The 18,881-nt window shown below is 42.2% G+C and overlaps 1 protein-coding gene across 1 annotated transcript in view; it reads right to left on the reverse strand.

Moving 5' to 3' along the window:
* Positions 1-18,881, reverse strand: part of COL4A3 (collagen type IV alpha 3 chain) — a 113,254-nt gene that overhangs the window by 86,895 nt on the left and 7,478 nt on the right. The window contains exon 2 of the mRNA XM_078854333.1: positions 7,015-7,071. Within this exon, the coding sequence (XP_078710459.1) occupies positions 7,015-7,071 (57 nt within the window). The remainder of the gene's footprint in view (positions 1-7,014; positions 7,072-18,881) is intronic.

Below are 18,881 nucleotides of genomic sequence, written 5' to 3' on the forward strand. Positions count from 1 at the left end.
GAAGCAGCCTGAACTCTACCCAGGATTTGCTTACAATGCTGCACTAATTTGTGAATAGGTTCAGCAGAGACTCAGACTAGCTTGAGCCACAGTCTCCTAAGCACAGCCATACCTGGTCAGATCAGTGGTCCATCTAGCCCAGTATCTTGTCTTCTGACAGTGGTCATTGCCAGATGCTTCAGAGGGAATGAACAGAACAGAGCAATTATTGAGTGATCCATCCCATCGTCCAGTCCGAGCTTCTAGCACTCAGAGATTTAAGGACAACCAGAGCATGGGATTGCATACCTGACTGTCCTGCCTAATAGCTATTGATGAACCTAACTTCCATGAACTTATCTAATACTTTTTTGAACACAGTTATATTTTTGACCTTCACAACATTCCCTGGAAATGAATTCCACAGGTTGATTGTGTGTTGTGTGAAGAAATACTTTCTTCTGTTTGTTTTAAACCTATTGCCTGTTAATTTCAGTGGTGACCTCTGGATCTTGTGTTATGTGAAGAGGTAGATCACACTTCCCTATTCATTTTCACCACCCCATCCATGATTTTATAGACCTCTATTTTATCCCCCCCAGTCATCTCTTTTCTAAGATGAACCATCCCAGTCTTTTTAATCTCTCCTTATACAGAAACTGTTCCATACTCCTGTTCATTTTTGTTGCCCTTCTCTGTAGCTTTTCCAGTTGTAATATACCTTTTTTGACCATGATGTCCTTTGGCAACCAGAACTGCGCACAGTATTCCAGGTGTGGGAGTACCATGGATTTATATAGTGGCCATTATGATATTTTCTGTCTTATTATCTATCCATTTCCTAATGGTTCCTGACATTCTGTCATTTTTTGACTGCGGCGGTACACTGAGCTGAGGTTTTCAGAGAACTATCGCAATAACTCTCTTTTTTGAGTGGCAACAGCTATTTTAGATCCCATCATTTTGTATGTATAGTTGGGATTATGTTTTCCAGTGTGAACTACTTTGCATTTATCAACACTGAATTTCACTGGCCATTTTGTTGCCCAGTCACCAAGTTTTGTGAGATTGCTTTGTAACTTTTTGCAGTCAGCTTTGGACATAACTATCTTGAGTAATTTTGTATCACATACAAACTTTGCCACCTCACTGCTTACCCCTTTTTCCATCACTGGTACAGCACTGTTCCCAGTACAGATCCTTGGGGGATCTCTCTCCACTGTGAAAACTGACCATTTATTCCTACCCTTTCCCCCCTATCTTTTAACCAGTTACGGATCCATAAGACCTTCCCTCGTATTCCATGACTGCCTACTTCGCTTAGGAAGTGGGACTAAGTATACATTCTGACAGTCCAAATACACTATATCCACATATTAGCGGACTCCCTCAAAGAATTCTAATAGATTGGTGACGCATGATTTCCCTTTGCAAAGCCATGTTCACTCTTCCCCAACATATCATGTTCATGTATGTGTCTGATAATTCCATTCTTTATTATAGTTTCAACCAATTTGCCTTGTACTGAAGTTAGTCTTACCAGCCTGTAATTGCAAAGATCGCCTCTGGAGCCTTTTTAAAAAATCAGCATTACATTAGCTATTCATCAGTCATCTGATACAGAGGCTGATTTAAGCAATACTGTAGGTTACATATACCACTTTTAGTTGTTCTGCAGTTTCATATTTGAGTTCTTTCAGAACTCTTGGGTGAATACCGTCTGGTCCTGGAGACTTATTACTGTTTAATTTATCAGTTTGTTCCAAAACCTACTCTACTAACACCTCAGTCTGGGACAGTTACTCAGATTTTTCACCTAAAAATAATGGCTCAGACCTAATCTCCTCACATCCTCTGTAATGAAGACCAACGTAAAGAATTCATTTAGCTTCTTCTCAATGGCCTTATCTTCCTTGAGTGCTCCTTTAGCACGTTGATCATCTAGTGACACCACTGACTGTTTGGCAAGTTTCCTGCTTCTGATGTACTAAAAAACACCAAACAAACAACCTCTTATTGTTTGTTTTTGTGTCTTTTGCTAATTGCTTTCCAATTTTTTTTGTTAGCCTAATTAATTATACTTTTCCATTTGACTTGCAAGAGTTTGTTCCTTTCCATTTTCCTAAGTGGGATTTGACTTCAAATTTTTAAAAGATATCTTTTTGCTTCTAATTGCCTCTTTTCCTCTATTTAGCCCTGGTGGGGGGTTTTGGTCCACTTATTGTTTCATCTTGTTTTTACTGGGGGTAGCCATATAGTTTGAGCCTCTGTTATGGTGTTTTTAAATAGTTTCCATGAAGCTTGAAGGCATTTCACTCGTGATTGTTCTTTTTTAATTTCCATTTAAGTAGCCTCCTAATTTTTATGCAGATCCCCTTTTAGAGTGAATTGTTACTGTGGCGGGTTTTTTTAGTATTCCCCACCACCACCCCCAGGATGTTACATTTAATTACAATTTGGTCACTATTACTGAGTGGTTCAGCTATATTCACCTCTTGGAACAGATCCTGTGCTCCACTTAGGACTAAATCAGGAACTGCCTCTCTCTTTGTGGGTTCCAGGACTAGCTGCTCCATGAAGCACTCATTAATGGTGTCTAGAAATTTTAACTTTTCATCCTGTCCTGAGGTGACATGTACCCAGTCAATATGGGGATAGTGGAAATCCCCCATCGTTACTGGATTTTCTGTTTTTTGTAGTAGCCTCTCTAATCCCTTGAGCATTTCACAAATTACTATCGCCATTCTGGTCGGGTGGTCAGTAGTACATTCCTACTGCTATACACTTAGTATTCTAGCATGGAACCTATGATTTTTCGAGTAAATAAACTCTTTGTTTATTTGTATCTAAAGTAGGTCTCTGTTGTGCAAACTGTGAGGAGTTAAACTCCAGTGCACGCTGTAAAGCCCATCTTTCTTCCTTGGGCTGCAGAGAGCTGGACAAGCTGGGGAGTGGAGACAGGGGGCTCTGGAGGTGATTTTGTTGGTGGTGTGTGATCTGATTTGCACCCCATACCAGCCCTGAGATGTTTAATGAGGGCCTCAGAAGCAAATTAGATTACCTGGCATCACCCCTGAGAGGGAGGACCAGGATTAAATAAGAGTGAAGCCCAGCGGGGGAAGGGCTGCGACAGCTCTATAAAGACAGGAGGCTGAAAGCAGAAGAGGAAATTGTAGGGGAAGGAGGCTGCCATCACTTCCTGGGATAAGGGAGGTTGTCAGAGACAAGAAGGAAGTCCAGGGACAGAGTAAACCCTAGAATCATAGAATCATAGAACATCAGGGTTGGAAGGGACCTCAGGAGGTCATCTAGTCCAACCCCCTGCTCAAAGCAGGACCAATCCCCAATTTTTTCCCCAGATCCCTAAATGGCCCCCTCAAGGATTGAACTCACAACCCTGGGTTTAGCAGGCCAAAGCTCAAACCACTGAGCTATCCCTCCCCCCCAAATGATCCCTCCCCCCCTATGATCCTGCCCTGGAGTAAAGTGTGTAGCAAGAAGCTAGGAGAGGGTAAAGTAGCCACAGGGAGTAAAGTAGGCTCCATAGTAAACCCATAAACAGTCTAGGGACAAGAGAGGTGCTGGGTAAGAAGGAGCTCAGGGAAACAGCAATAGGGATGGGGACTGAGCAGACGTGGACTGCTCATTATAGGAACCTGGTGCAGCAGGTGGGCCCAGATTCACCTGCCAGTCACTGCTATAGAGGCATGGGGCTAAACACCACCCAGAAAAGCCATTTGGATAGCAGCCCTGTTCGACTTCCTAAACGCAGAAGGGCTGGACTAACTGGGGACCTGGCTGGAGGGCAAAGTTACAAGACAAGAGACTATTGCAGAGCGAGCAGAGAACAGAAGGGGGCACCTGATGCCACGAGAGTTACTTTCCCATATCTAGTCATGGGAAGTTGCACTAACAGTTAGTGGGAACCCTGTTGCATGACATTATTAAATCTTTGTTATATTTATGTTCTTATCAGGTTAGTGGTATCTGTGGGTGCTTGAAGAGTTCTGTGTAGCTCAAAAGTTTATACCTTCCACCAACAGAAGATGGTCTAATAATAGACATTACCTCACCCACATTGTTCTCTCATATCCTGAGACCAAAACAGCTCCAATACCACCACAAACAACTTTGGAAGATATTGAATTTTGCCACTTAAAATGGAAACTTCACAACATGAAGAAACCCACATCTGAAGAAGAGCTCTGTGTATGTAGCTTAGGGAAGTCACTTATCTAGTTTCATACGGGGGGTACACTTTTTGGCTGATTTGTCCCGTCTGGTACTGGAACAAAACTGGATACGGTTTTGTCCGGTACCTGATGGGGATGCCATTTTGAAGAGGGTGCTGTTCTGCCCTTGCTGGTGGACAGTGCATTTGAGGTCACGCTGGTGGGGACGGGTCACGCAGGTGGGGTAGGCTCATGCCTTTCCCAGAACTGCTGGAAAGTCCAGTATTCCGGAATGCACAAGTAGCCACCTTGGTGTAGCTTGAAAGCTCATGCCTTCCACAAATAGAAGTTAGTCCAATAAAAGATATTACCTCACCCACCTCGTCTCTCTCATATTGTGATAATCAGGGTCCCTACCACCCAAGGGGAGAAGAGGGGGTCTGAACTCCAAAGAATAAACAACCGAATCAACGGTTTGTATACAGTGTTATTCTGTCTAAATGTGTCAAGTAAGGCCTTTCATGAAAGCTGGTAATGTTCTGAATTTGATGGCCATTAAGAGATATGTAAACAGGTTATGGTTATAAACATATGCATATATAGGGGTGTTTGCGTGTAAAACATTGTAATTGTAACTAGGATGTAACTGTAGCATTGCCTTGCAGCTTGTGGGGAAGCTATCAGGGAGGGAGGCCACGCAGGCTAGTGTTTACATGAAACTAACTCCAAGCACCTACCATTGTACAACCTAGAGAAAGACAATAGTGGACCATTAAAGTTAATGAAAAGACACAAATTGAAAAGAAAACCCCAGTCTTGGTAAACTAAAGGAAGGAGGGAGGTCCCTCCACCACACACACATTGTGTAACCATGAATTACCAGTCTGAGAGAAAAGAGGAATGGGCAGGAGAGGGAACCCCTGAAAACCCTGTTAAAAGGAAAGACAGTTTGAAGGGAAGACTATCCAGAAACTGGAGGCCAACATCTAAGCGGGGTGCTGTCCGTGGAACATTGAATCCCCACTAGGACAGACAGCATGCTGGGAAACTGTTCCGAGGCAATAGCTAACTTGTGTTAGAAAAGTTAGCGTAATAGAGAAGTGTAAAGCCTGAGATGGCATCTTTATGTTTATTTTCTGTGTAACTGGTCTGTGTTTGCTCTCCCTTACTATTTCACCTTTGAATCTCTGATTTTTCTATCAAATCTTTTTGTTTATTTTTACCCCATACAGGTCTCTGTTGTGTGGAGCATGTGCGCCCAAGTGAACTGACAACTGGGGGCAGGTTTCACTTCTTCAGAGGTGACAAACGACAGGGGAAAAGTCCACGTGTCTGGTAGTTAAGAACTCGGGGAGATGGATTTGGGCAGAGTCTAGACTGGAAAAGTTGTTGTGGTCACCCTGCAAGGATAACTAGGCTACTGGAAGCCAGGGTTGAGACCTTCATGCTTGCAGGCTGGCCACTGGTCAGGGCTCTGAGCTACAGCAGCATAGCATTAAGGTACCCAAAGTTACAAAGCAGGTGGTGACAGAACCTCTTACTGGTCTGGGTAATCCCCAAAATGTCACACGCATACTGGGATCAACACAGCTACAAAACTGCAAACTAAGAGTATGTCTACACTGGAAACTTCAAAGCACTGCTGCAGGAATGCTCCCACAGCAGCACTTTGAAGTGCGAGTGTGATCGCGTGCGAGTGCTGGGTCTCCCAGCACTCCTCGTAATCCACCTCCACAAGGGGATTAGCTCCCAGCGCTCGAAGCCTGTCTACACTAGCGCTTTAAAGTGCTCAGACTTGCTGCGCTCGGGGGGGGTGATTTTTCACACCCCGAGCCAGGAAGTTAGAGCGCTATAAAATGTAAGTGTAGACAAGCCCAAAGTCACTTGCCGGAGTCTGTTTAAGATGAACAGTTTGTCAAGAGCTTGGGAGGAGTGCTCGTCTGTTTTTAGTACTGTAGAAATCTGAATAACTTAGGCCTTGTCTACACTGCCACTTACAGCGCTGAAACCTTCTTCACTCAGGAGTGTGAAAAAACCCACCCCCTCAGCGATGCAAGTTTCAGCACTGTAAAATGGCAGTGTAGACAGTGCACCAGCGCTGGCTGGGAGATATTCCCCTTGTGGAGGTGGTTTTATTACAGTGCTGGGGGAGCAAGGTGGGAAATGGCCCACCTTGATTATCATGCACATTGTAGGGAGAGTGGTCACTTTGGATGAGCTATTACCAGCAGGAGAGTGAGTTTGTGTGTGTGGTTTTTGGAGTGGGGTGAGGGAGTGAGAGAACCTTGATTTGTGCAGGAAATGGCCCACCTTGATTATCATACACATTGTGAAGAGAGTGGTCACTTTGGATGGGCTATTACCAGCAGGAGAGTGAGTTTGTGTGTGTGGGGGCGGAGGGTGAGAAAACCTGGATTTGTGCTGGAAATGGCCCAACTTGATGATCACTTTAGATAAGCTATTACCAGCAGGACAGTGGGGTGCGAGGGGGTATTGTTTCATGGTCTCTGTGTGTATATAATGTCTTCTGCAGTTTCCACGGTATGCATCCGATGAAGTGAGCTGTAGCTCACGAAAGCTCATGCTCAAATAAATTGGTTAGTCTCTAAGGTGCCACAAGTACTCCTTTTCTTTTTGCGAATACAGACTAACACGGCTGTTACTCTGAAACCTAGAGTTATTCTGAGAGGTGAATGTGAGGTAGTGAATCCATTTGAGGGTTGTCTTTGCCAGAAATAGCTAACTGTTTGTACCACCACCCAGTAAATACATTCTGTTTATCATTCATATGTTATTAATTTGCACCAATGATTCATCTTTTGGGGAGTGGGGAAGGAACAGGGTAACATATTTAATCTCTTACCTTATTACCTTTCATTCCATCACAGTAGCAGTGGCTTTTACGTTTGCAGACACAACTCTGAAAAGAAAAGAAAGGAACTTTACAATAAAGGGAATTAATTATTTCAATGTGCTGTCTGATGAAGGACAATTGCCTTGAAAATATTAGATCTATGTGGTATTTAAATGAAGTAAAACAATTTCTAGGTAACATATCAATATCTATACATTGCGCTATGTACAACAGTCATCCTTAGCACTTGAACATTAGGTAGTTACTCCTCACAACAGATCCATGAGGCAGGTAAAGGATGCTATCCCCATTTTTACAGTTGGGAAAATTGGGGCTAAGGGCACGTCACTCTCCTATGGCACAAAGGCAGTAAGTATCAGGGCTGGGACTGAAATTCAAGAGATTCTGGCTCACAGTCATGGGCTGTGACCATTCCTGGTAGTTCCTTTAGAAATTGAACATGGAACCAGAGCACAAGCACCAACTGTCCAAAGTGCCGGGGGGTGCTCGACCACTGGCTTTGTCCCAGGCCCCACCCCCACTCCACCCCTTCCCCCAAGGCCTCCCCCACCTCTTCCCACCCTTGCTCTAGACCTGCCCTGCCTCTTCCTGCCCCCACCCTGCCTCTTCCTGCCCAGTTCGGGCCCTTTCCCCAGAGTGTGCTGTGTCCTCGCTCCTCCCACTTTCCCCCAGCCTTCTGCATGCTGCAAAACAGCTGTTCGTGGTGGGTGGGAAGTGCGAGGAGGGAGGGGGAGGCACTGATCCATGGGGCCTGCCGGCAGGTGGGAGGCTCTGTGGGGGTGGGGAGGAGCTGATAGAGGGGCTGCCAGTGGGTGCTAAGCACCCACCATTTTTTCCTGTGGGTGATCTAGACCCGGAGCACCCAAGGAGTCGGCACCTATGAACCAGAGAAAGCATAAGCCCCAGTCTACACTACAGAATTAGGTCAACATAAGGCAGCTTACACTGACCTAACTCTGTAAGCTTACACTGACCTAACTCTGCACTAAAATGCAGCTCCCAGCAATGTAACTCGTACTCTACACCGACTTAACTCTACCTCCACAAGAGGTGTAGCTCTTAAGTCAATGTACTTAGGTCGATGCACTGTCAGTGTAGATATTGCGTTGCTTACATTGACTGTCGCAGTTTTTCAGAAGCTGTCCCACAATGCCCCACTCTGGCAGTTAAATCAGTTTGAGCGCTCCTGGTGAGGACGCGAACTGCCGGAACAAGGAGCATAGTGTGGACATGCAAAAGCAGTTTAATTACTGTGGTGGCTGTATGTCTATGTAACTTAGGTTGACTTAATTTTGTAGTGTAGATTTGCCCTGCTGGAGAGTGTGTGATGGGGGAAGGTGGAATATAGTGCTAGGTTACAATGGTATTTTTTTTCCTTTTGTCACAATCTAGTTACAAATGCTTTTTCTGACTTCCTCATGTTGCACCTACCTATCCATTCTCTGCCTCAGACCTCTGTACAGCATCATAACTAAGGGCCTGATCCAGTATCTGCAGAAGCCAGTTGAAAGATTTCTATTGATTTCAACGAGTGTGGAATCAGATCCAAAGTGCCCAATCACTTCTATTGGAGAGATGGACACTGTCCAATACAGATATCATGAAGACACAGTATAAATTCTGCTGCTTATAAATTACACAAAAAATACACCTATAATTTCAGCCTCTGGTCTTTAATCAACCAGGCTCTAAAGACAGTAAACTCTACAAAAAATAGTTTTCACCCATGAATTACTGGTAGAAATTAAAACCAATTTTTTTTTTTTAAAAAAAGGACTGTGTTTTAAACTGGCCTAGAATAACTTGAAAACTTTAAATTCTTGAAGAGATTAGCAGGTGTGTAATAACTTATTATGGCAACCATGGAAGCACACTTCGTCTTGGTTATGGATTGCTATGTCTGTTCATTTTAAACTCAGATTTATAGCTATTTTTAATCTATACAAAATTGTTTTTCTACTGGAAGTCACTATGAAGATCATCTCAGTTGTGACTGAGACACAATAAATAATATCTGCTAGATAACTGCAACAGTAGTTTTTTTATAGAAGTATAATCAAAAGCAAAGGGAAGACGAGCTTAAATATTTTGTCTTATAAATTTGTGCTTGGACAGCAAGTATTTGGAAAACTATATGAGATAGTTACAATGGAGCAAAAGGGAACAAACAGAGAAGCAGCATATCAGAACATTTTAATGGAGAGCTTTACACTGGAGACAGAGGGTAATTAATATTAACAAGCACAGCATTCCCATATCATGGTGATGAGTGCAAGCTGGTTAGACAGATGCCTTTATTCTCCATTTGACAGCTGCTCTCTCTTCCTAGGACTTTTTATTTTCTTTTTTGATTACGTTTAAATTCCATCCAGTCAGATTTTCTTATATTTATACTTCCTAGAATTTTAATCAATTAGGATTCATGAATTTGAGAAGATCCAGGTCTAAGATTTCCACCCATGATATTAGAACTATGCCTGAATTCCAGAAGTGAGTGGGAACTTCTTCCACAACACCTCAACTAACGTTAAACTACAAAAATTAAACAAAAAGGGTTTCTCATACTGCACTTCAGTCATGTCCCAAACAGGCAGTACCTACAGTTGGGCCTCGATTTACATGGTGGTTACGTTCTTGAAGAAACACCGTTCAAATAGAAATTGCATAAAAAGATATCAAGGGTCTATGGGAAATAAGGGTTTAGGTTCCAGGCTCACACGATGACCTCCCTAATATATCCAATACAGGTTTTATTAAAAAAAATTAATGAAATTTAAACTTGCTACTGACCTTTACTGATGTTGAGGGTGAACTTAATAGGATGATAATACTGATGTTGTTGAAGTCAGAACTCCGAGGGTTTGTTTGGGGTATCTGGGGAGGCCAGGGAGTGTGGAAGAGTGGCATAGCCACGACGGGACACTTGGATGGGCCCCCACTTCGGGTGAGTGGGCAGGGGCAGGGGAGGTGAGGCAGGAGGGATGGGTCAGGAGGGATTTGTACCGCCTCCATGCCGGCCATGCGGGGGAGAGATGGACACTCTGGCTAGGGGCCACCCCCTGGCCCCAGGCGTGCACCCGGGGAGTGGAGTCAGGAAGCGGGGGATTGCGCTACTCTGCCTGCGCAGCGCTCCCCAGCTGGAATGCCGGGCAGGTGGAGTGGGGTAAGCCCCCGATCCCCTTCCAGGCAGGAGTGCCACGTGGAGCAGGGTAAGCCCCCGTGCCCCAACCCTGGTCCCTGGCAGGAGCACCGGGTGAGCATGACAGTGCACACCCTCAATCCCCTCGCTGACAGGAGTGCCACGTGGAGCAGGGTAAGCCCCCGTGCCCCAACCCTGGTCCCTGGCAGGAGCACCGGGTGAGCATGACAGTGCACACCCTCAATCCCCTCGCTGACAGGAGTGCTAGGTGGAGCAGGGTAAGCCCCCGTGCCCCAACCCTGGTCCCTGGCAGGAGCACCGGGTGAGCATGACAGTGCACACCCTCAATCCCCTCGCTGACAGGAGTGCCACGTGGAGCAGGGTAAGCCCCAGTGCCTCGACCCCGCTGCCTGGCTGAAGCATGCGGCGGGTGGGTAGAGCAAGTGGTAGGGCTGGAGCAGAGCGGGCCTGGATGCTAAGTGGGTGGGCCGTGGGCTAAAGAGTGGAGCTGGTGGTGGAAAACATGCAAAAAAAAAACTGGTGATGGTCAGTTGTTTGGTCACACAGACCAGCGTGGTGGAGGGGGTTTGGGGTGGGAAGCGACCAGCTGATTCTAGACACATCTGCACATCTTGGCGACCACGCTGTACCATGTAAAAGTGAATCCATACCGTGTACAAAAATAAAGGGTCACAATTAGTTGAATGTGCATAACTAAAACTGTGGAAAAAGACACCATGTAAATTGAGGCCCGACTGTTATCAAAATTCAATGCAGAGCTCTGAATAGTAACACAAACTGACAATTTGTAGCACTTTCTGAACTGACATGGGGCCACAATGCAGGCTATAAAGTGTTCTGTGACAAAAGTTTGCAAATAATGAACATTTGGAGCATGAGTTGGATTTTTCATTTTATACTGTTTGGGTGGCTTTAATATTTTCCTTTTATCCAAAAGTTCAGCCTGCAGCCAACTAATATATGTCACATTCTGATGTCAAGAATAGAACGCCTTCTTCGTGGTAATGTCAAATTAGGAAAGTCTAATAATAAATCATATGTATTGTACGGCTTGCAAAGTACTTAAGAGTGTGATCCTGACTGCGGTTCAATGCCTGTAATTCCTACTGCAGTCAACTGGAGTTGGAGCACCTAGCAGGACCAGCCTCTAAGTTACCTTGGCAAAGCTAGAAGGATACACTGTATATTTATAAGATAATTGCACATTTGGAATGTAGATGTATTCACAGCATAGTTTACTCTCTGATTCACACACAGGGATAACAGAAACTACAGAGTGTTATGTCAAAACTCACAGAACCATAAAATGTAGAGCTGGATGGGACCTGAAGAAGTCATCTAGTCCACTCCTTTTTGCCGTACCAACCACAGCTAGACCATCCCTGACAGGTGTTTGTCCAACCTGTTCTCAAAAACCTTCAATGAGGGGGATTCCACAATCTCCCTTGGTAACCTATTCCAGTCCTTAACTGACCTTATCATTAGAAAGTTTTTTCTAATTCTAACCCAAATCTCCCTTGTTGCAAATTAAGCTAATTAATTCTTACTCTACCTTCAGTGGATATGGAGAACAACAGATCATCATCTTTTTTGGAGCTCTTAACATACCTGAGGACTTTTCAGATCCTCCCCCTCTGTCTTCTTTTTTCAAGACTAAACATGCTCAGTTTTTTTCACTTTTCATTATAGGTCAGGTTTTCTAAACATTTTATCATTTTTGTTGCTCTCCTCCAAATTATCTCCAGTTTGTCCACATCTTTCACAATACTCCAGCTGAGGCCTCACCAATTGCTGAGTAGAGTGAAACATATACTTCCCATGTCTTTATTATAGTACTCCTGTTGATAGACCCCAGAATGACATTAGCCTTATATATTTTTACTCTATTGCAATAAGGAAAACAAAATAATCTATTATATGTAATATATAAATAAATAATATACATATTACTGACACTATACATGGCATATAATGCAAATATAGGGTTAAACTGCATTTACCATGTTCCTTTGGTCACTTCACTTCTTACCCTTATTTATCCACCAAAAGCTTTTAGTGCATTGTTTCTTTTATTCTACTCTTTGAGAAAGATATTTTTAATGTATCCTTTATTTGTAATTTTTTTTAAAAAACTGCTGTGTACCTTCCCGTACGGCAGACATTGTGGATCGGTTTTTCAGAGACAATAAAAGGAGAGAAAATGTCACATAGAATTTATTTTTTTTCATTTATAGTCTATAAATAAACTTTTGTTTCTAAATCATGCAAAACTCCAAGTGAAGCAAGGGCAGTATATTTTCTTAAGAGATACAGGCATTTAAGACTTAGTAATATAACATTTCCATTCGAATTTTAAAAAGAGAATTAGGCTATGTCTACACTACACAGTTTTGTCGACGAAAGTCAGCTTTTGTTGAAAAAACAGTGGAGGCCTACAGGCCGCATTTAACTCTCCTGCTATGCAGACATAATAAAGACACCTGGATGAGAAGCACAGAGCTTTTTGCAAAGTCAGAGCGAGGTAGTGTCAGTGTAGACACCGTATTGCTTGTCACTCTAAATGACCTCCTGAGGTGTCCCACAATGCTCTGTTCACCAGTTTGAACTCCACTGCCCTGAAGCCAGGCACACAGGCATGCACCCCTCCCCCTTTAAACGCTGGGAATTTCTTAAATTCCTCTTCCTGTTCACTCAGCATGGACAGCTCACTCTACATCTTCCCAGATGACCCTGCCAGCTCCCCCCAGGAAATACGCTCCCGCCTGGAGTACACCAGAGCTGTTGGATCTGCTGGGTCTGTAGCTACAGCTAGAGCTGAAGGAACTTTTATACCTACCTTTGGTCCAAAGGCAGGAAATTTCACGAGAGTAGCTAATTTCATGAGATTATCATGAGACTGGCCAAGCACTGGGCTGCCCAAGAGACAATTCTGGCAGCTCTAAATTGTCCCCTTTTGAACAGTCACACACTGATATAAGACATGCATATTAAGTGACTCTGAAGAATGCTTAAGAAATGGTTGGGGAGGGATTTTCTGACATAGTCTCTGGTTTTGTCACAGAAATAGTGAGTACTGGAATAAGATAACTGATTATTTAGAAAAAGTATTATATTTTAAAATTGCCACATGGATCCTTGCTGATCCTATACACAGTCAGTTACTGAAGACTTAACACAACTTTTTAGAAGGTGATTATTCTTATGTTTGGTGCAAAGTGACTTTTGTAAAGAAAGCTGCAAAGCAAATTGACACCAATGATGAATGACTGGTACAGAAATATGCAGAAGTTTTTGCAGGTGAGCGGTTAGGGTCAGATTTACACGTTTTTTTTTTTAACTGATGTCAAATCAATGAGTATACTAAAAGCTCTTTTTAACATCAGATGCTCAGTAAATACCTTTAGGAGTGTAATTTTCATTTTCTAAAGTAAAATTCACTATGTAGCAACAATCTTGCAATCCTTTGGCCAACTGTCTTTATTCTAACTATTAACAGCTATTGTAAGAAAGGAAGTAAACTGTAGAGTCTCTAAAATGAAATAAAATAGAAGGCAACAAAGTCTTCAGCAGATTCCTATCTTGTACATAAATATTGTAAAAAGAGGCAAGTATGGCCTACAATGAGTATATAAAAACTCAACAACAAACTTGGTCTCAATCCTGCAACGTATGGTATGTGAGGGAATTGCTGCTTCTGCATGCCACATGCTGCAAGATCAGGGCCTTTGTTTTGTAAAACTATTGTAAATAATAACTGCACAGTACTTCACTTTCATTCAATGTCTTTTTACAACATTTCATACATACCTGCTCCAATCTACATCTGGAATTAATTAAAAAACTCACCCTTTAAGTAGGTGACATTCAAACCGGACTCTTTTGGTAAACATGATGACGGTATTTCTTCACTGCAGTATTAACCTGAGTTATTGACACCCGAATTATCCTACCTCAAGTGAGAGTACAAATTAATTTGCAAACTGGACACCATTAAATTAGACTTGAATAAAGACTGGAAGTGGATGTGTCATTACACAAAGTAAAACTATTTCCCCATGTTTATTTTCCCCCTCTACTGTTCCTCACACGTTGTTGTCAACCGCTGGAAATGGCCCACCTTGATTATCACTACGAAAGGTTTTTTTTCCTCTCCTGCTGGTAATAGCTCATCTTACCTGATCACTCTCGTTACAGTGTTTATGATAACACACATTGTTTCATGTTCTCTGTGTATATAAAATCCCCCTACTGTATTTTCCACTGCATGCATCCGATGAAGTGAGCTGTAGCGCACGAAAGCTTATGCTCAGATAAATTTGTTATCGGTGCCAGAAGTACTCCTTTTCTTCACACTGCAAAATAACTCTCAAACTGCTGTATCCATGCTGATGCTATGTTCTCACCTCATGTGAGGAGCTAAGGCTTTTGGGGCCATATCCCAGGCTTCTTTACGTTGTAGTAAACTCTAGGAATTCTTTCCCAGTGAATTGTAGGAGAACTTGTCTCTCATTTCTGAGCACACAGGGGGATGTGTGGGAAGGGACCTGGACAACTAGCAGCACTTGCCTGGAGCTAGCCTTTAGATTGTAAGCTCCTAGGGGGAGAGATTGTCTATTGCTCTGTTTGTACAGTGCCTACCACTACAGGGCCCAACTCTTCTCCCCATGCACTTCAGTAACAAACTTGATTAATAATAAATAAATAATAATAATAGGCTGTGTTACTACAGAGTGGTTGTGTTAGCAACTTACAAGCTCTAACTCAAGCTTTAGCCTATACATCCACTAGGCCAGCCAATTTGAGATACAAGCTCTACCATACTCAAGAGTTTTAGTGTGTGGACAAGGCATGATTTGGAGGCAAAACTCGAGTTATAACTCAGGAGTTAACCTTGCAGTGAAGAAAAGCCCTTAGGGCCTGATTAACTACTATGTTACTTCAGCTTTAAACCAGTATAATACACAGCTACCACCTATACCCACAAACTATTAATAATCTCTTCTGGAAGACTGAATATTTTAGTGAAAATGATGAAATAATCCTTTCTTAGCCCTGCATGAGAAGTACAATAGAGATCCCTTGTACTAAGCTAGGACTTGGGGAAACCATGAAAAAGCAATTAAGTAATCTTCCTGATGCTCCAGGACTCAGCATCAGAGATAGATTAGTACAGAGTTCCCACGCCGGTGCTCACACCAGTAGACTAGACCACACCGCTTTGCAGAGACAGCTGTAGAACTGTGACTGTCAAAATAGAAACAGAAACCCTGACTTTTTATCATTACAAATTCTTCTCACAGGATAAGACAACTCCCAGTTTAATCAATGCTAGCATACCCTGACAGGGGTGGGGGCAAGCAGACAAAATGGTGGTCTACCATGGTTATTTTTTTCTCCCAACACTTGTATGATTAGTTATTTTCAACGTTCGTACCATTACCATAGCCCCACATTCTTGGATCTTCTATTTAAATGGATAGATTTGGGCTTATTTGACATTATTTATTAATTTGATGTTTTAATGAACTCTGTGGTTTGTGTTCCACTGTACTTACTGGATTTTTCAAAAATAATGAACTATAAACACATGAAACTCTCTAGCAATACAAAATTGCATTTGCATAAGATTTTTCAGCACTACCTCCATGGCCATTGCAATTTTTATAGCAGAGGTAATAAGTATAATTATTTTTCCTATTTAGTGTATAATTATTGCTTTAACAAATCTAAGTCATGAGAATATAATAAAGCTTAGTCATCAGCTAACCATGTGGAATAAAGTGGTGGAAATGTCTAAACCTTAGCCTTAGGGATGCTACGTATACACTGAAAAATGTTCCTTTAGCATGTATGCAGATTTTATGTTTTTTCTGATAATCTTCCTACCGCAAATAAAATGTTGTATGATCACAAATATCGGGTTTCAGCAGTGTCTGTATTAATACCATAGCAAATATGTGTTTGCTATACATTACCACAGCAAAAATAAATTTAAATTCTTTTAATGGCTAGGTATATCTAATTTTTCTCTTAATAACCCCACTCCATCTTCCCAGTCATTAATATTTGTGCTTTATGGTGACACTTATTACATAAGATGACACTAGAGGAAATAGGAACTGCAAGTTGTGTTGGTCTACTACTACAAACACTGCCTGCCTCAAACAATATATGGTGTGTAAATCTATTTTTTCTCTCTAATGAAATCCAAGGTCAATTCCCAAGGTGAAATCATATTTGATGGGGGTCCTCCTCGTGATATCCTTTTATACAGGTATTTACATATACAGGGTCTGATTCTGCTCAAACGTAAACTGGGTTTATACCTGTGCAACTCCACTACTAGTGATGTACACCAGTATAGGAACAAAATCAGGCCCAGGATGTTTAACTGTGTGGCTGGAGAACACCCATCACTTATCTCTTTCTCTCAGATTTTGCTTGGAGTTCATGTGTGCGCGCAGTGGAGAGCACAATGGTCCTTCTTCCAATTTACACAATCCTCATAAGGACAGGATAGAATTGTCATGGCTGTACTTGGAGGACCTCAGGGACCGTTCCCCCAAATGGCCACAGAAGAAGCAAGCCCTTGGCTCTATACACCCAGTTCTTCTCTATGAACCAACTGGCTGCCTGTCCTAGAGGTACTGAGCTACACCACACAAAGAGATGTAGCAGCAGGGCAATTCACAGCACACTATACACCTGCTAAGCTTGGTGTTCAGCTCTGTTGTGGGTCTCAGTTAACCCTGATAAAAATGATTAACATAATTTGCATGTCTTCAATCTCAGAGATGCAAAGAGTACATTTCCCTAGGTTCTACAGTGCCTAGCTTGAACCCTCCTGTATAACAGAAGATGAAATGAGCATAGTATTCGACCATGTTATTGCAAATTAAATTTAGATAGCTGTTAGATTAACCATACATCTACTCCACTTAGCTCAAGAACAAGACCATATTCTCTTAATCTTTGCTTGAATAACATGTACTTCTTCAGAAAGTTGTTTGCCAAGTACTTTAATTGAAGACATAATCCCATTTAATGAACATTATGTACACCAAAATTTACACTATCTTGATTTAAAAAGCAGAATCCCATTCTGGAATTTCCTAAACATGTTTTACCTATTATGATGCATGCCTGGAACCAAATATCAAAGAGGCACAAAACTAAGCTAACTGCAGTGTATAAAAATACTCCAAAAATATGATTGTCTCTTTTGTGCTACTTTATTGCTAAAATCTAATACTTCTCATCTTTTAGTGGTTTGCCCATTTCAATTTCCATTCATCCTAATTTATCATAAAATTAAATAGTACTTACTGTTTCTTTAAGGTTTAGGAGCGAAACCCTCCTTGTCCAGTACTACCACAGCAGGTTTCCTGGATCTATACGGTGGCAATAGGGGCAGCAATCACAGAGGGGGAGGGAGGTTTTGGGTAAAGCAGTCTGGGAACTTCTTAGGAAACTGATGGTGCTGACTGATCTCAGGACCCCAGTCTGGAGTTCCATGAGTAATAGGCTAGAACCTCCTGCTCCTCACTATGGTAAGGGCTCAAGTGGGCAATTTTGAGGGGTTACAGCCAGGCTCTTTTTCAGAATCAAAAGAGCAAAGCACTGGAAATTAAGGGGTTTTTATAAATAGCACCCTTCCAGAAAAAGGAAGCAGGTTGGAGCTGCTCCAACAGGGTCTCTCCAACAGGCAACTGTGTATTTTATTCTATTGTATATTCTTTGCAAAGATTTTCAGCAGATCCCTCTGACAATAGTCTCTGACGTAGTTTTATTATTAGGGGGGAAAATGAAATGAAGCCCAGAGCAGGAGGAATTTTGTTACAAATCCCAGAGATGTGCTTTTTATTTTCCTGTCGAGCCTGACACAGGCAATAACAAATTAAAAGGAGACAATGTGTGTGAAGTTAAGTGTGACATACATATTTCAGTTTCTTTTCTCATTAACAAAGTTCATAATAGATTTCCTGGTAATATTGGAAGTTCACATATTGCTGATCCTACTCATGCCCACCCTGCTGCATTTAATATGACGGGAATTTTATAATAAAAAAAAAAATCAAGGCAAGATAGAATGGACAGATAGTCCTGGCGTTGTATTAGTGGTGCTACTGATAATGTACCCTGCAGTAGTACCATGGGGTGCCAGTTATGGACCAAGGCACCATTGTGTTAGGAGCTGCACAAACACATAACAAAGACAGACCTCAGCCCAAGAAGTTTATAATCTAAATAGGTGTGCCTCTTCTCACTCTCATGTCTATCACAGAAACAGGAGATGAATTCATGCATCAGTTGATGACACTTTCAGAATGGCTTAAGTGTTTGTTGGACAAAAGTTTCTTATTTAAACTCACTGTGGAGCCTTTCTGGTCAGAGTGAGCCTGCCTGTTGGGGAGTGAATGGGCGCTGCTGTAAAATCACCCTTTTATTCTCCTCTCACAATAGTTTTCCTGTTTGAGGGTCTTATTCTGCAGTTCTTGCTCAGACAGTTCCTATGGGGGTCAATCATAGAACTGTCTGAGCAGGAACAGTATAATCAAGAACATTTAATTTCACCTTTTTCCACCAAAACATCTGCACAGATGGAGGGGTGGGTGGCATGGAGGATACTTGGCCCAGATACAGATTTATAGCCCCATTTTGACCAGTTTATGATTAATTTGACAATAATTTACCT

Source organism: Lepidochelys kempii, chromosome 9, assembly GCF_965140285.1.
Source record: "Lepidochelys kempii isolate rLepKem1 chromosome 9, rLepKem1.hap1, whole genome shotgun sequence".
NCBI classification, from domain to species: Eukaryota; Metazoa; Chordata; order Testudines; family Cheloniidae; genus Lepidochelys; species Lepidochelys kempii.